Source organism: Coturnix japonica, chromosome 23 (genome assembly GCF_054131305.1).
Source record: "Coturnix japonica strain WE chromosome 23, WE-NBRP24, whole genome shotgun sequence".
In the NCBI taxonomy this organism is placed as follows: domain Eukaryota; kingdom Metazoa; phylum Chordata; class Aves; order Galliformes; family Phasianidae; genus Coturnix; species Coturnix japonica.
Window position 1 is genome coordinate 3710621 of NC_140685.1, and position 17400 is coordinate 3728020.

At 38.7% G+C, this 17400-nt stretch overlaps 2 protein-coding genes and 1 long non-coding RNA gene across 5 annotated transcripts; 1 reads left to right on the top strand and 2 right to left on the bottom strand.

Moving 5' to 3' along the window:
* Positions 1 to 36: 36 nt before the first annotated feature.
* FN3K (fructosamine 3 kinase) lies at positions 37 to 7468 on the bottom strand. 2 transcript variants are annotated; one of them, XM_015879852.3, is made up of 7 exons: positions 6473 to 7468; positions 5809 to 5978; positions 4624 to 4775; positions 3720 to 3811; positions 3184 to 3266; positions 2216 to 2338; positions 37 to 1939 (listed from the first exon to the last, which is right to left on the bottom strand). In XM_015879852.3, the coding sequence occupies exons 2-7, from the start codon at positions 5947 to 5949 to the stop codon at positions 1601 to 1603; spliced, it is 930 nt and encodes a 309-aa protein (XP_015735338.1). In that variant the 5' UTR covers positions 5950 to 5978; positions 6473 to 7468; the 3' UTR covers positions 37 to 1600. The 2 variants fall into 2 exon arrangements, with proteins under 2 accessions (XP_015735338.1, XP_032304200.1); XM_032448309.2 differs by having other exon boundaries at positions 5809 to 5981; positions 6473 to 6607.
* On the bottom strand, positions 7166 to 15047 carry LOC107322144 (ketosamine-3-kinase). 2 transcript variants are annotated; one of them, XM_085522744.1, is made up of 6 exons: positions 13957 to 15047; positions 11963 to 12114; positions 10876 to 10967; positions 10289 to 10371; positions 9778 to 9900; positions 7166 to 9036 (listed from the first exon to the last, which is right to left on the bottom strand). In XM_085522744.1, exons 1-6 carry the CDS (start codon positions 14101 to 14103, stop codon positions 8698 to 8700), a joined length of 936 nt encoding a protein of 311 aa, XP_085378870.1. In that variant the 5' UTR covers positions 14104 to 15047; the 3' UTR covers positions 7166 to 8697. The 2 variants fall into 2 exon arrangements, with proteins under 2 accessions (XP_085378870.1, XP_015735336.2); XM_015879850.2 differs by having other exon boundaries at positions 13929 to 14079.
* LOC146757320 (uncharacterized) lies at positions 14111 to 15588 on the top strand. The gene is made up of 2 exons (XR_014936760.1): positions 14111 to 14191; positions 14720 to 15588. It is a non-coding gene; the product is annotated as an uncharacterized LOC146757320 (long non-coding RNA).
* Positions 15589 to 17400: the final 1812 nt, after the last annotated feature.

The following is a 17400-nucleotide window of genomic DNA, read 5'->3' on the forward strand; positions in this document are numbered from 1 at the left end:
CACAACCACAGAAGGAAAGTACACCACACAACTGGCTTCTGTAACACAAGTATTTTATTGGACAACAATACATCTTAAGCTCATATGTACTTTCAGTGCAACACCTGAATCGCACACATGATTAAATGTGAGGACTCAGCACTTCATTGTTCTTTCAGCTACAATTTCAACTGTATTCTCACTCTATTTTTCCACTTTTCAAGCTGTATCAAGTGTATAATCCCACCAACTGCAGCCCAAAATCAAGGAAGTAAAAAAAAATAACTTGTTCTGTTATATTTAGATAATTAAATTATTTTAAATAGTATAAATTACCAAAAAATCTAATAAATCTTCATGGCACATCCACTTAAACCAAGTCATCTGCTATTTGTGAATATGATATTTTGGCTATTAATCACTACAGCCACACAAATATTGCACACAGAAGTTCTACCATTCTTAGTTCCTTAAGCATTTGTTGGGCCACATTACTTGGTTTTACTACTTTTCTTTATAAAAATAGATCACTAACATACCCCAGCTCACATTGTACACCAGCACCTTTGGTGCACAGTTTTCTCCCCACATCCTCACTGCCCATTTTCTATAAAAATAGAACATCAGGAATACTAAAATAGATAAAGCTATCCAGTGTGACACTGTTCCCCCAATAAAGCAGCACTGGCAGAGCAGACCAGCTTTGCCTACTGTACATTATCATCTAAAAGTGAAATATATCAGGCACCAACCAACACAGCAAAGCTGATACTCGCTATGCAAACAAGTATCCCTCCTACTCTTTGCTATGTTTTCACAGTTATTTAAATGTTCCTATCAGAGCATTACGCACAATAAAGACTGTTAAAACTATGTTATTATCAAAGTTATGGCAATGATCTATTTTCTGACCGTATAATTAATTACCAAGGAACTACAGCAGCTTTTAAGAAAAACTACTCAACTGAATTTCTCAGGGAAACACAAAAAACATTTGATTACATTAAAATAAATATTAGGAATGCTAGCGTCAACTGCAGTCTGAAGGACCCTGTCTACCTTTAAATCCAAAAGAGAATGTTTTTGTTTTCACATTCATAAAATCTAACTTAAATTTTGAATCATAACCCTTACACAGAAAGAAATGAAGACAAACATAAATAGGTAAAAGAAGCAAAGAAAGACAGAAAACTGAAGCAAAACAAAACAAATGGAGGGGAAAGCCAAGAAACCAGTGATTACTTCCAGCACCAGTCCCACAGCAGGAACTCTCAGTATTGAGAGACCAATAGATGTGGTAAGCTGCAAACAACTGTGGAAATACAGCAGAAGTGATACTCCCTATACAAAATAAGGTTAAGTTGACTGTAATGCTACTTCCCAACCCAGTGGAGTCTTCATAAACACTGCAGTTTTTTTTCCTGTGTATGAATTTGTGCTAGTAAACTACTATATGTCAAAAAATAGGCAATCAATCACTATTAACATTTAGTGAGGCTCAGAAGTCTACTAAGCCTTGTCATGGGTTTTATCATCAACACTGATTCCTAGCTTGTGTTATTTCTGATAAGCAGAGGCTGCTAATCACTCAGGTTTGAGAAATTACATAGTCTCTGTCTGCTTACTTTAAAAGTTTTTTCATTACATTTATGGTAGATCCTCTGTATCCTGTCCCAAAATGGTTCCAGTGGTTTATGTAATTAAAGAGCTGATACAATTTATTTCGTTTCTCAAATCCTGGAGCTTTGGGTATTTTACTATGATAGGCAGAGAAAAATGAGCTGCTAAACCCACCAAACATTCCAGCAATGGCCAGTTCAAACTCTGAATGGCCATAGAAGGAAGCAGGGTCAAAGATAATCGGCCCAGATTCATCCTCAGCCACATTTCCTGCCCACAGGTCCCCATGAAGTAGAGCAGGAACAATTTCTACATCAGAAAACATTTCAGGAATCTTCACCTAAAAGAATATGAACAAACATGTAAAAATTAAAGAGCTTAAAACAAAATTGCAGGTTTATTTTCACTATCTTATTAAAAAAAATAACAAAAAAAAAACACAACTGGAAGAGTAACATGAACTCTTTCAGCTGACGGTGCTGTTGGACCAGCCATGAAGCTGTTACTGTTGCTTGTGAAAAGTTACTTAAACCTGTTATAAAGTATATTTAAAATTCCACTGATACATATCTTGTAACATTCAAAAAACCCCACACATTTAAGATTCGGTTCATACCTTCAGCTGTGACCAAAGCTCTCTTGCTTCCCTGTCTCCATAATCTTTTTCAATCAGATCCAGCTGAGCTTGGAGTCTGTGACGAATAAAGAAAGAAGGCCAATCACTCTGCCATTCATTCACCTGGAAAACATGATGCAGACATTTAGAACTATTTTAAGATACGTTAAGATATGCAGTCAGTGCATAACAAGTTAAGATGTTTGATACTGTCACGATGTTGGTATTAGACATGCTAATTAGAATTCTATTAGACATTCAGTCAATTGCTCAGTCTGAAGTGATGCTTTCTTCCATGCCTAAGCAAGTCTGACTTTCACATGAGGTGTAAGTTGAGGTTCTCCCTATTTTCATTCATTGACATTTTCTTAATGTGTTTTGGAGGTATAATTTCCAGTGAGCCCATTTCAGTTGTTCCATTTATATTCCAAAGCCTTTCTGGAAATGCAAAAGGATTTATTTTTATTAGGCAATGTGTTTCTAATCTGGTATAAATCTGTACTTAACAAGGTCTTTCAAATAGTAGTACACTGATTCAGTTAATTAGTAGGATGAAATTCAGTCATGCACAGTCAGCAAATGACTGATTTATCTCAGAGATAGTTCCAACGTCTTAAGTGACAAAGCCCTCTAAGAACAGTGGATTTTGCCATTTAAAATCTATTCAGTAGGAGTTTAGAAAACCAAAATCAAAGACATGGCTGAGGTAGAGGTGCTTATTCTATTAACTATCACAAGGCTAAAGAATTACCAAATTATTTCAAATTCTTATTCAATCCACTCTATTTACTTGTTACATGCATGGTAGCAGGTTACACACGTTGAAGAACCACCATATTCCCTTTATCATCAGGTCAAAATGAAGCTGTGAAAGCAGAACTGTTATCCTAAAGCTGAAGGCCAATGAAACAAACCTTTATCTAAGGAGTTTACAGAACCACGTCACCTTTCACAAATGGGCAACGTACCTGTGGTATATAACCACAGCAAGTGGCCTTATGGAATCCAAACTTATCCACATACTGAAAATCAGAGCAACTGGCTCCTTTACCTAAGAAACATAAACACAAGCAGTTCTGAGATCTTTATATAGCAAGGCTTGCAAACACAGGGCTATATTTCAGATTATAGGAAAAGAAAAAAAAAAAACAAACCACAATACACAAGCATGGGCAAATAAATTTACAGTTTTCTCATTGTCTCAACACCCTCTAAAAATGGAAAGAACATGAATATAAACATGTAAAAATTAAAAAACTTTAAACAATAAACTAAATAAAGTACAACAGCAAATAAGAGACTAAGCTGCTCCAGCGCTGCCCATATGAAGTGAATTTGAAGTTGATGGCTACAAGCATAAACTGAAACTCCAAGCTAGTAATGAGTATTACTGACAGAGCTCAGTAACTCAACAGTGTCCTAGTACTGCCTGTAGCCAGTATAACACACTACTATACCACAGCCAAATCATTTTTGTTTTAGTACACAGGAATCTATACTTTACCAATTGTATTTCCTTCCTTCCTCAATTTCTCTCCAAGTTTCTGGTTATAAAGATGAAGCTCTGCTATCTGCTCTCCAAGCTTTGAAGAATATCTGGAGGATCAAAGAACAAAACAAAACTGAAACTAAACAAATGGACAAAACATTACAGGAAAAAAAATAATCTCAATTCATTATGACCAAGTGTAAGGTTTTACATTTGCCAGACATAATGAACTTCACAAGCACACAACTGGGAGCAAATAGCTAGACAATAATTGATTAAATGTGATAGTAAAAAGAACATAAATTATGTTCTTGGGGAAAAAAAAGAAAAAACACCCACAAGGTTGCATGCATAAACATAGAAACATCAGTCTTGATAAATACTTGCTGTACCAAGTGGTGTGGTTTAACCCGATAGACAGATATGCACCATACAGCCTTTACCCACACTCCCCACAGTGGGATGGGGGGAGAACATCAGAAAAACAACAACAAAACTCATATGTTAAGATAAAGGACAGAGAATTAAGGGAAAAATATTAATTATAAAAATGTACAAAACAAGTGATGCACAACATAATTGTTGTATGCAATGTAATGTAAATGTTAAAAAAAACCTGCTGACTTATACCCAGCCAGATCCTAAGCAGTGCCTCCCTCCCCCACTGTTTCCATTTAGTCTCTTGTGTACCCCAACCTCCTCTCTGCAGGGAGGTGTGAGAAGCTGACAAAGTCCTTGACTTAATGTAAGCACTGCTCTGCATCAACAGCATTATCAGCGTTATTCTCATCTAAAACACAGCAGCATACCAGGTATGAGGAACAACATTCATTTGTTCCCAGCTGCAATCAGGACAAAAAAAGAAAATCTAAGATACAAAAAAATATATCAAAAAAGAGAAAAAGATGTACAGACGTACTTGTTGAGGTGCTTCATCTTCAGGTACTCCATGACAAACATTGCTCCTCCTCCAGGAAGGTCAATTACTTTAATAGGCTGAGGCACCCTCACAATATTGGTTTTCTGAATTGCTTCTAAACTTGCCATTTCCCCCTCAAACATCTTTCTAGCCTGTCAAGGAATAAGAACATCCTTCAGCTAAAATAGAGATATTTGCAACAAGTACCTTAGGAAAAAACATTTATATATACTGCTTACAGATTTAATACAGTTTGCTTTATCTTGGTAAAAAGAGCGTAGCTTTCAATCTATACAATGAGACTTCAGTGCCTTATTTTGTTTATTTTTCCTCATTAATTTTCACCAGTTTGTTCCAGGGTAGTGGGGTATGTGATATTCCACCCTGAGCTCCCAGTTGTTTATGGAATTAAACTACTCGGACATAACAGGATCTCTATGGATAAAACCCAAGACTTCTTCCTTCAACCCACAGCCGGCCACTACTAAATAAAATAAAAGACTGAATCCTTAAACTGGTTCTCATCTCCATACAGGTCAGTGGCCACCAGATGAGATAACAGTACAAAGTCCAAGCCTGTACTCTGCATTTTTGAAGGGAAGATGTTTTTCACAGCAGTTTTAAGGCACTTTAAGATACTGATATAGCAAGTTTCTGCTGCACGGTATTGAAAAAAACAACCAACCAACCACCAATTGAATACTGTACTCATTTAGTAACAGAAAAGACAAGAGCTCAGCCTGAATATTTGCAAGAATATTACGGTAGAAAGTCCAGCCAATGGGAAGTTTGAAACCTTCACAGCTTAAAACAAACAAACCAAATCAACCAAGCAACCCAACGAAACATGAAAAGGAATGCAGTGAATGCAAATTCAGCTTTAGTCTTTTCCAAACTAAGCGCTACAATAACAGCTCTGTACTCAGCCCCTTGTTTACATGTAACAATGACAATTCCTGTTGTTGATTACTATGATAGTGCATTAAAAATCTCATTTTCCATTAACTAAACTCACTATGTTAACACTTGATGTAAAGTAGACCACAGATTTTAAAAGAAAACTGAAATGAAAGCTGAAAAAAAGCCTGAAAATGCAGAACTCTAAATCATTAATCATCTGTTTTTAAAAGAGAAAAGCTCTCTACATGCAATAACATTAATAGTTAAATATCTGTCGGCATTAACCTGAGGTTTGTTGTTGATTTTAACAAATACTCGTCCACTGTCTGTTTCATAAGCTTGGCCTTGGCTGATACATCCTCCTCCCGAGCTCCCAAATGCCTTCAGAACTGAAGTTTTCAATTCTGTTTTCAGGATCTTCTCCATGGTAATTCCCAGGCTTCTGCAACTGTCTCCTGCTAAATCCAGTGCAAAACAAGATTAAGGGTTTGGGTCCTTCTTTCACTGTCACGCTGCTATGAGGTATGAAGGGCTATCCAAACAACCAAAAAAATAGCACAAAAAAAAAATAGTTAATCCAGAGATAATATTGCAAAGTGCCTCCCTTCCATCGGCTCACATAGAAGAAAAAAAAATATTCGTAGAATAAAACTGAGAGGTGTGTCCTGGGTCCTTTCTCAACAGCACTGAGAGCTGCTGGTATTTGTAGTTTGAACCCGTTTTTCTTTTTTAAGCTGTTTGCGTTGGTGGAAAAGTAATTCTTAAACAAATCCACTAGAGGGAGTCTACACGCAACACTACGAATCGCGCTGTGGGTCTTAAAGACACAAGTAACATATTTTTAGTCTGCTGTTGAATAACGCTGCTGACTGTAAGTCGGTCAAGACAAACATGGACAAGAATTAAGAGAGGTACTATACAATATTCATATGTAAAAACAAAATATTACCTCACAGAACTGGAACAGTTTCATCCTTAGGTTTCTCCAGCAACTCACTTTCAGAAAAGATCTCATCCTCGTCTCCAACCTCTAGTTAAACTTAAGCAGAGCTCTGGTATCCATACAATTTTCCTTCAAACACAAAAATGTTTTCTGTTCTATTGCAAAAAGATGATCTTTGAAAATTTAGCATTTATCAATCTTGCCTATGACTGACAGAAAATCCACTTCTGTTATGATTAGAAGGTGAGAAGTTAAAAGTACATGAGTATTTGAACAACATAAAGACATTGAAGATTTCATAAACCCAGCAACTTTGTTAAGTAACTTTTACCTTTTTATGAAGATATGCGAAAATAAGCTATTAAGAAATCTAAACAGTGACTATCAAAAAAATATTTCAATCAGCTGCGTTATGGAATGTTACATTTGAACAATTGGTACAAGGAAAAGGGCACAGTGAGAACATTTCTTCAACAATACCCAAACAGCAGATAAGTTTCTAAGCTCTGTATTTTATCAATGTTTTCTTCAGCAACACAGTACTCCAAATTAAAATCTGTGACTGTACAACCACCATTGTCCTTGTTGGCCATTATGTCCAACAAACGAGGGATTTAACAGGGTGGACTGTTAAATAAAGGAGCTCCCCAAGAATGAAAGCAAGCTGTAATATTTTAATTCAGGAAAGAGAGACAACGATAAGCAACAGGAAAAACTTTTTATTATGGAACAAGACAAAAGGAGCAGCTATTCTACCAAGCAAGGCTTTACAACTTTTTATTGCAAAAGTTCAACAGCCAATGAGTATAGTGGTAGAACTAAGCAAAGTTATATCAAGTGATAGTCTTCTCCAAAATTGCTTCCAATCCTTACAAATAACTGCAAAACCAACAGCTAGAAAACTTGCAATGATCTTCCAATATCCAGTGAAAATATTTTTAATTAAAATCATTCCCAAACACTTAAATTTCACATTAGGAATCATCATCTCACCTACCTGGCACTGCAATGTCATTACCACCCTATACCAAAAACAGCAGGGTTACAGTTTTAGTATTATCCTGCAAGTACAACAAGTAGCTAATCTGCAAAGCTATCATTAAATCATTTATGGCAGTGATGAAGAGTTGCTGTTCTGTAAGTTATTTTAACTTCTTTTGGTTCCATGTTTCTTAACCCTAGAGCTAAAAAGTGCACTTAGTGGGTACTGAAAAAAATAAGTTAACCTAGGGCACCTGTAGGCTAAACTACATAATTTATATGAGGAACATACCACAATTTGATAGCATTACCCTGTTGGCAATGACAGCAATCAGAAAATGTACCTTTCTGTTAATGAGAGAGCACATCCTCACGTGATGTACACAAGTAGAGCGTCTTACTTGAGAAAACCTGCTCTAAGAATTTATGCTATTGGACAGCAGAATAACTCAGAAAATAGAGCTAGTTTCAGTGAAAATAAAATTTCTCTATGCAGGAATTGGCTGACTGGCAAGCACAGAACAGCCAACAGGAATGCAAAATGCACACCAAAAAATACACTTCCTACTGCTTTTCAACAGAATGAGAAGCAGTCTCCATTCAATGAAATCACATAAACAAAACAATTAGCAAGTCCAAATCCCTTTGTACAGCTTCAGTTGCACAACTGTCTTCTTGGCTGTCCAAATATTTTGTTTACACTGTTTCCATTCACCTAACTGGAAATTAAGACTTGAAAGGATCTGAGCAGTCTGTCGTGGAATAGGCGGGAGGAACAGCAAAAACCAGGGAGCAAGTTTTCAAGCCACCTGCTCAGTAATTAAGGAAAGCAGATTTACATTTCGCAAACACTCCTCTAATTATTTTCCATTAGGGTACAAAAATGATCCCCAGCATTTCTCTACTCTTAAGAGCAACTGGTCCCTAAGAAAAATTCCACATAATTTACACTTGAGTTCTTTGATTTCTATTAACTTGCCTAGTCTCAAGCACACAATGCCTTCTTGACATTGATGGATCTTTTACACAGTCAAATAAGCTCCCTCCTTAGATATTTCCCTCTCCATCTTTGCTAAAAAGGGACGAATTTACCACACCTGGTACTCAGTAGGACTCACAGATTCTAGGTCTTAAGCTGAGCAATGGGGTCAAGGATCTAACAGCTATTTTAACATTGCCAGCCCTGTAGTTGCATCATCAAGTGCACAGTTTTCCAAGCAACACAGGCAGCATCGTGCTTGAGCAAGATATCACTTTACCAGATTTCTCATAATGTTTAGAGAAGACCCTCTGTACCCTGAACCAAAATGGTTCCAATGGTTCATGTAGTGAAAAAGCTGATAAAGCTTTAAACGTTTTTCAAACCCTGGAGCTTTAGGAATTTTACTGTGGTAAGCAGAGTAAAAAGAACTGCTGAAACCACCAAACATCCCTGCTATTGCAAGCTCATACTCTGAATGGCCATAGAAGGAAGCTGGATCAAAGATAATTGGACCAGAATCATCCTCTGCAACATTTCCTCCCCAGAGATCTCCATGCAGGAGAGCAGGAACAATTTCCACATCACAGAACAAACTGGGTATCTTCAGCTGCAAGGGAAGAAAAGCAAGACATATCAGTAATAACTTTGTGAATGATTATAGGGTTTTATCCACATAGATGCAAAGGCTGCATCTATGAATTCAACTTGCTTAATAATCAGTTTAAAAAATTAAGTTGGAACATCATAGGACCTTATCAACAGAGATGCAGATAAAATTAAAAGAAATTCTACTTTTACACAAAAGGAAGCAGATGACAACCAGTCACTGAACTGTTCAGATGGTTCATCAGCATTCAAAACTTCAAAATGTAAAACTAAATTCAGCACCATAGCACCTAACAGGCTTTAGAAATAACATGAAGCAAAGTCACTTTGTCATTATGAGAAAGTTCAGGATACTCCTGACAATCTTGAAAAGATTTCTACAAAATAACACCCAAATGTCTAATACTGCAGTCACTTAATCAGACACAAACCTTAAACAAAGAGCATGCAGAACAGCACTCCAAATATACATTTATCATCATGAATGTTTTTGAGGGAAAGAGAAACATGAACTTGATCTAGAATTTCCCAGACAGTAAAGCCAAATGGCATTCGGCACGCATTCATTTTAGTGTATAGGGTGACTTACAAAAGCCAGTGAAACAGACTAAAAGGCATTTTAATCTCCAAAAGCTGGAGTCCTTGCTAGGACTAGTAGTGTCTTATCAACAGCACTGAGGCAAACCAACAAGAAGGAACTGTTCTATGACAAGAAAATCTGAACAACTGAGAGAACTTTTACCTGAAGTCGAGCCCAAAGTTCTCTCGCTTCCCTGTCTCCTGAATTCTTTTCAATCATATCCATCTGGGGCTGGATTCTTTGCCTGGCAAAGAAAGTCACCCAGTCTGTCTGCCAGTCATTCACCTGTAGGAAGAGGATTGCAGATGTTGGTTCTACACCATGCACAGTTTTTCTTATTTCAAATATAACATTGGAGGAATACACAGCCTTTAAGCTGAAAACACCCTGAATAGTAAATGTTACAAATTTAATAAGAAGTATCTTGAAATGTTAAAATATGGGGAAAATACTTTTCACTGAGCAATAAGATACAAAAAAAAGAAAAGATATGGATGTCTACTGCATCCATAAGTGGTGTCCAAAGCACAACTTTCTTCTGCAGGCTAAACAATGCTTTTTCTTTTTGTAATGTCATATATAAATGAATTTCTATTACAACATTTATGGCCCTTTGTGCATTATTCAAGGCAAAATAAAATACATTCTATCACTCTCATGAAACGTAACCTACCTGTGGAAGATAGCCACAGCAGGTAACTGTGTGAAAGCCAAATTGATCCACAAACTGGACTTCCATTTGCCCTTGCCCTTTACCTTTCAAATCAAAGACAAAAATCCAATACCAATGACAAGATTCTAAGCATCTAAATTACAAATGGACCTTAAAAACTACACAATGAAGTGTACAAAGATTTTCCTACTGAGATTTAAAAAAAGAAAAGCACGTTAATATACTTTTTGTTACAATGGTTATTGCTGTCAGTTAACTTTAGAGCTCAATGTAAATTAACTACATTATAAATTCATCATCCTATTTTGATGTAGTATATCTGCTCTAATATCCTGTCCTTGTAGAAGCCATGGCTCAGGGTTTCAAGGGTCCAAATAGAATACTCGTTTTGCTTACAGAGAAAAAAAAAAACAAACAGGAAAAAAATACCAATAACCCCATCCCCACTCAGCCTGGGTGCTTCTTCCACAAATATTCTTAAGACACTTTAGTGGAAGAAGAAAACGTGTCCTGAAACAGCAGAAGTTAAATTAACTGTTTTGTAGATTATTAACTAGGTTAAATTCATTAACAGCTGTGTACTGTACCAACTGTGCTCTCTTCTTTCTTCAGCTTCTCTCCAAGTTGCTGGTTATGAAGGTGGAGATCAGCCAGTTGTGTTCCAAGTTTTGATGAATGCCTAGAAACAAAAGTATCCTTAGCAAAGATAAAACCCAGACTCTTCTTTATATCTGTCCCTCATTCTGCCTCCTTCTCTCTAAAAGACTGATAAGACAAAGAGCATAATGGCCCTCATTTATCTTCTTTTTAACTTTTAAAGTTTGCCCTCTACACAGTTTAGAAAAGTCCTGCTGTAATTACAAACAACTCTCACAACCAGCTGCCTCCCATATGAATAACACTGTGCTACTTCTCCTGTCTCTCACCTCTCACATCTCTCCCTACTTCTAAAGGCACTATCATTTAAGGTGAGGTCATTTCTCCATTTTCTTCTCATTAACACAGACCATAGCTATCCCCTGAAATTTGTAGATCAAGGTGTGCATCTGAACCCTTCTCATCTTAGTCAGCAAAAACAACAGACTTTCTGCTCTTCCTAATAGAGTTCACTGAGTTGTCTTAACAAATGAGAAACTAAGCTGGCTGCAGAAATACTGAGACTGAAGCAGGAAGCCAGCTATGCCCATCTCCCTAATGAAACTGGAGGGAAATACACATCACTTTTTAAATTACTCAAGTGTTTGCAACAGAGAAGGGCCAAAGGCTTAAAGCCATTAAAACCAATGTGAGAACTACTGAAAAAATAACATGAAATCTGGATGCAATCATGTTTGGAAGTGGCTTTCCATTTTCATGACAAGAAATAATAAACAGCAGTTCCTATATCAAATGCAAGTGTATAAAGCAGCTGACTAAATAGTTTACCTTACTGTAAAAAACAAACTATAATTTAAAAATAATTAAGTACTATAAAAATAGACAACACCACACACTTGTTGATGTATTTACTAGCTGAAGTATTCTGATATATTTTATATAGTTCTCTGCTATATAAATTCCTAGAGGTAACTTGACTTGACACAACCTCCATCCCCTCACCCCCAAAATAAATATTTAATTGCCACAACAATCAACACTTCTGACATAAGACGCAATGACACTGCTGTGCTTTACCTGTTTAAACCTCTCATTTCCAAATGTTCCATCACAAACAGGGTACTGACCCCAGGCAGGTCTATAACTTTGATGGGTTTCGGCACTTTTATTGTCTCTGTTTTCAGGATGGCTTCTAGACTTGCCATTTCTCCCTCAAACATCCTTCTAGCCTGTCAAATATCAAAGGAAAGTATTAATCTCTATTAACACCAGTCACAGGTAAAGAAGATTATTTCATAAAACCAACCAAGGTTGTAAACAAGAAATGAATAAAAGAATAAAAACAAGAAGCAAGTATGTTAATGCATGTACAAGGCAGAGATAGATCCAAACAACCCCATCTGACAGCCAGGTAGAACTAGAGATTGAACTTCATAAAGTGATTTAATCGAAGGGATGTAATTTCTGCCATGCTCTATAAACATAAAAGCAACTTCTTCTGTTTACAACTGAAGGAATGTAACTCGCACATTTGAAACATAAGTGGTATTTCATTGACTGATCATGAAGCAAATGACTAGAATGACTTTGAGTAACATCATTCCCTTGTGTTGTTCTACTGGCACTAATCACATGAAGAAATACTGCTCTAGAAGAGTTACGTGGAGTTGCAGAAGTCACATGGGAAATGGGTAATATTTACTAAAAGTAGAAGCAATGAAATATGATGAATAAACCAGAAATGGAATACAAGCCCTCCATTACTAATATACAAAACACAGAGATAGGACTGTTCACAACAGACATCAAGTTAAAATCCCACAACCTAAAGATGATCAAGAATGAAATACTGCTGTAATATCTTTGTTTGGAGGAAGTCTGTAAACACTACAAGTCCATCTACATCATCATAACAGGTGAAGCTGTTAACTTTAATAGTTTTTAAAAACAGCATTTTCTAGAGGATTTCGGTTTTTTAAAGAAACTGCTGATATATATTCACACTACACAGCATTACAACAGCTTGGCACAGTTTGCTTTAATCGGCATTTAGAATCCACAGACACGAGCAAAATACTAACAATATAAAAACCCTAACAATTACTGAATAGATCTTTCCAGATCTTCTTCCATGGCCCTACCTTGTAATGAACTGCACCGAATACCTAAACACACACTGAACAAAAGCCTCAATAGAATGGCTGTTTCAATTCAAGGTGCTTGCAGCCTCACACAGGACAGCTCAGCCTGTCAGTGTTCTGCTGCATTACCATTTATCTTCTGTTCGGTTCCCTGATACAATCAGGGAGTGTCAACAAACTGAGAAGCACCTATAGGAGCAAGCAAACTTTAAAATCACACAGCATCACACAATGAGCCGGGTTGGAAGGGACCTCAAGGATCATGTAGTTCCAACCCCCTGCCTGGCAGGGCCACCAAACATACACCTTTACTAGATCAGGTTGCCCAGGGCCCTGTCCAACCTGGCCTTGAACACCTCCAAGGACGGGGCATCCACAACCTCCCTGGGCAGCCTGTTCCAGGACCTAACCACTCTCCTAGTGAAGAACTTCCCCCTAACATCCAACCTAAATCTTCCCTCGTTTAACTTAAAACCATTTCCCCGTGTCCTGCTATTATCAGCCCTTTCCAAGAGTTTACTCCCCTCCTGGCAGTAAGTTCCCTTCAGGTACTGAAAGGCTGCAATGAGGTCACCCCGCAACCTTCTCTTCTCCAGGCTGAACAAACCCAACTCCCTCAGCCTGTCCTCATAGGGGAGGTGCTCCAGCCCCTGATCATCTTCGTGGCCCTCCTCTGGACCCAAACAAAAAATATTTCTGTTATTAAATGCAAATAGAAGTTGCTCGGTCAGTCCAATGAAGCCGTGTGCTGCCACAAGCACAGAGTAACCGTGCAGTAACTTCCACCCGGGCCGATCCTGCCGCCCACCTCCACGGAGCGGCCGCTCTCACAGGAGCCCGCGCACCCCCCGCATCGAACCAAGGGCCCTGCGCACACATCCCACCCTCAAAACCCCCCCCACCTCCGGCTTCGAGTTGCTCTTCACATACACCCGGCCGCCGTCCGTCTCGTAGCTCTGGCCCTGGCTGATACAGCCGCCCCCGGAGTGCCCGGTAGCGCGGAGCAGCGCCGTGCCCAGCTCCCGCCTCAGCGCGTCCTCCATGGCTACGGCCAGAGCCCAACTGAGCGTGCGCCATGAGAGGAGGGGCGGGGCGTGCAAGATGGCGGCCATTGGGTGAGGTGGGAGGGGATGGCGGGTGCTGTGTGTAGCTGACAGGATGGGCGGTGAGTTCTGAGGGCGATGGGCCTTTGCTTTTTGTATGAGCTCCTGTGCATTCCGTGAGTGCTGGACATGGGTCAGTGTCGGTCTGAAATAAATCGATCAATCCCTTCCCATTAGGACTTGGGATGACGTTGGTGAATTTCAGTTATCATGTTGGTAACTTTGTTAAGTATTTAGTCAACCTGCTCGAAAATACAAGTTTCCAAGTATAGAAGCTGGAAGATCAGGAAGACTGATCCTTTTATTCATGTCTCTGTAATTCTGAGGTATATATTTTGATTTTACAGCATTTCCTGTGGTCTCACTGGTTGCAATAGGACTGAATTTCCTTCATCCCAGCAATGTCCCTGCCTTTCATTTTCAGGCTTTCCCATAAGTCGCTTCATTTTATTTATTTCTTTTTTAAAGCCTCACTGTCTTTACAGAGAAGCTGATATTTCAGAGTTTGGCAGGATGTGTGGATCTGTAGCATTCCAAACAGAACTACCGTGAATCCTTTTGCTATGCTGATACATTTCTGTCTTCTGCAGTGCCTGCAGAGATCATCTGTGCTGTGTTCGTACCAAATCCCAACCTGGTGAGCTATACTAATCTTACAACATTCATTGTACCATAATTGTTTCTGTGCACAATGTGTTTACTTCCCTGGAAAGCACACGGTGTGCGAAGATACCATCAGGAGCAAATGAACCGTACACTTTTGTGCACAAGAAATGTGACATCTCCGTTTTGTCAGATTTACTGCATGTACCAAGACTATGCACATAGCAGGTTAGCAATGTCATTGATGCTTTTTACAAGTACATATTCATTGTCAGTCTAAAAAATTACGAATGGCTTCAGATTGGGCTTTTAGCCACTCCACGTATGTCAAAAGTGTGCAAAGTTTTGCTTGCAGAAGGCTGGTAGTATTGCCTTGATATGCAGCTGAGCAGTAATTCACTGAACAGTTCGTGGATATGACAATGACAAGTTAAAGCCTGGTGTCTTAATCAGAACCAGGGATAACATAGTACCACAATGGGAATAGAAATAGAAATGTTTTTGCACACCTGGATTCATTTTCATTCCTGAATTTTCATTTTGATGTATATTGGCTTTCCTGAATTGATGTTAAAAATATCCTTAAACCTGCATTGCAAAGGTTGGGTTCAGATAACTGCTGTTATCTGCTGTTATCATTGAAGAATGACTGAGATCATGCTGAAGGAAACCTAACTCTTCATTTGGAGTTGAAGCAGGTAACATGGAAAAGGATTCCACAAAGCTTTATTTCAGCCTTATTCAGAGAATAAAAGAGTAATGTTATTCAAGAATTATGAGATTTGGAAGGATTTAAAGTGACCATCACTGGGTTGGTGGGATTTTTTGGTAAATAAATGACTGCAATTTATTTGAATTTCTTGTTGTTGTTTGTTTGTTTGGGGGTTTCTTATTTTGACAAAGCGTTTAAATCTTTTAATCATAAATACTAATTGTTTCCTAATGGAATTAAAGTAGAATTTAACGTCTGTGGTTCAGTCTTCAACCACAAAGTTGTAGATTTTCCAGACTGTCAGTAAATAGTCCCTGGAGGACAACATAAGGAGCAGAAAGCAATTGCATTTAATTCCATAGAATTTCATTGGATTGTACTGCTTTCTGATTGCATCTGATCAGATAGGATGGAACAGAAGTTTGGCCAAAACTGTAATGTCAAACTCATTACATGGTGGACATAATCTGGGGGAGGAGCTGGCAGCACGCTTTGCAAATGAGATATCCAGCACTCTGCAGGAAACTCAGCAGGACCCGCAAGACACAACAATTCCTAAAGGCACCACGGGCCATGTTTGCAGGGGGCACTGGCACTCAGCTCCTGCAGGTGTTGGATCTGGGAGCAGTTTCCTCACAGACAGTAGTGCATGTTCTAGTTTCAAGCTCTTTGTGATCAGCCGCACGCTGCCTTTGGCCTCTGTTCCACAGGTTACTGTCCCCATTTGAAATAAACCACTGAGTCAGGCTGCAAATGTACTTACTGAGAATTATAACACAGCCCTTAGCCCTGTACTGAAATTGTTCATGCAGTGCAGGTCTGTATACCACAAAAGGCACGTAGCATGTGGGTTGACATTGCAATAGTCCTTTCTTGCCTGCCTCCACTCTTCCTCCTCCCTCCCCCTGTATCATTCATTCCTATTTGAGTACTTTGAAAGGCTTGCAGTAGGCTGCTGAACCCACCCACTTTCCTCTGCACTGTTGGGGTTCACCAGCAATATTTATCTGGTTCTGCTGCCTGCAAGCGGTTAACTTTCTGTTTAAAATAGTATTTCTTTCTGTGGAGGAGAAGATAACTGGCACGCTGGGCTGCAAATTATTTGGTGAGTCACCAGTTAATACACACGTCTTGAATAGAAAAGCACTGCAGCTGCTAATTGCTGTTTACTGCTTGACATTATGTGTGAGAAAAGAAAAGGTAATTAGTATATGCAGCCTTTTATTAGGTGGTTTATGTATACAAGTGGCAAATATGCACAGGGGCTTTTCAGACTCTGCTTCTGTGCGTGTATAAGTAATGTGCTGTGGGCTCTTTTTGTCTTCTTTCCTCTCCCACATCCATGGATAAGCTGCGGGGGTGGATCAGGAAGGATGTAGGACTTTCCATCAGAGAAAGAGATGATTTATAAGACAGTCATTGGTGTTCATTGTTAGAGCTCTTTTTTTTTTCTCTCTAAACATAATTTGCCCTGGGAGAGAAATAAAATGAAATTCCTCAAGTCGTCTGTGTGAGCAGATAAGTGGAAACGAGCTGCAAAGTTCCATGATCAAAGACTGACCTTAAAAGTGGAATTTTGCTATCGCTCTGATGATGCAGAAGCACTGAGCCGTGCTTCCATGTGTGTTTATTGCAGAGCTGATGCCTCTGTGGGTATTCAGAAGTGTCTGAAGTCATTTCGTGGGTGTGATTTGGGGTGGGATCTGAGTGAAAGTGAGAGAAATGCCAAAGGTTTGTTCTTGGTACAGACACAGGAATCCCAGGGGCTTCTGTTGTTCTGGTTTTGTTGCTGTTTTTCCCCGGGGATGAGCACTCTGTCTCCCTCTGGTTTTGATGCAGCCTTTGCCATGTTACCACTGTGTTTGATTGCTCTCAAAGTTCTGCCTCTTCAACAGCCTCAGGAAGAACAATCTTAATATATATTAACTTTAATAACGGGAAGGTTTTATGCTCTTT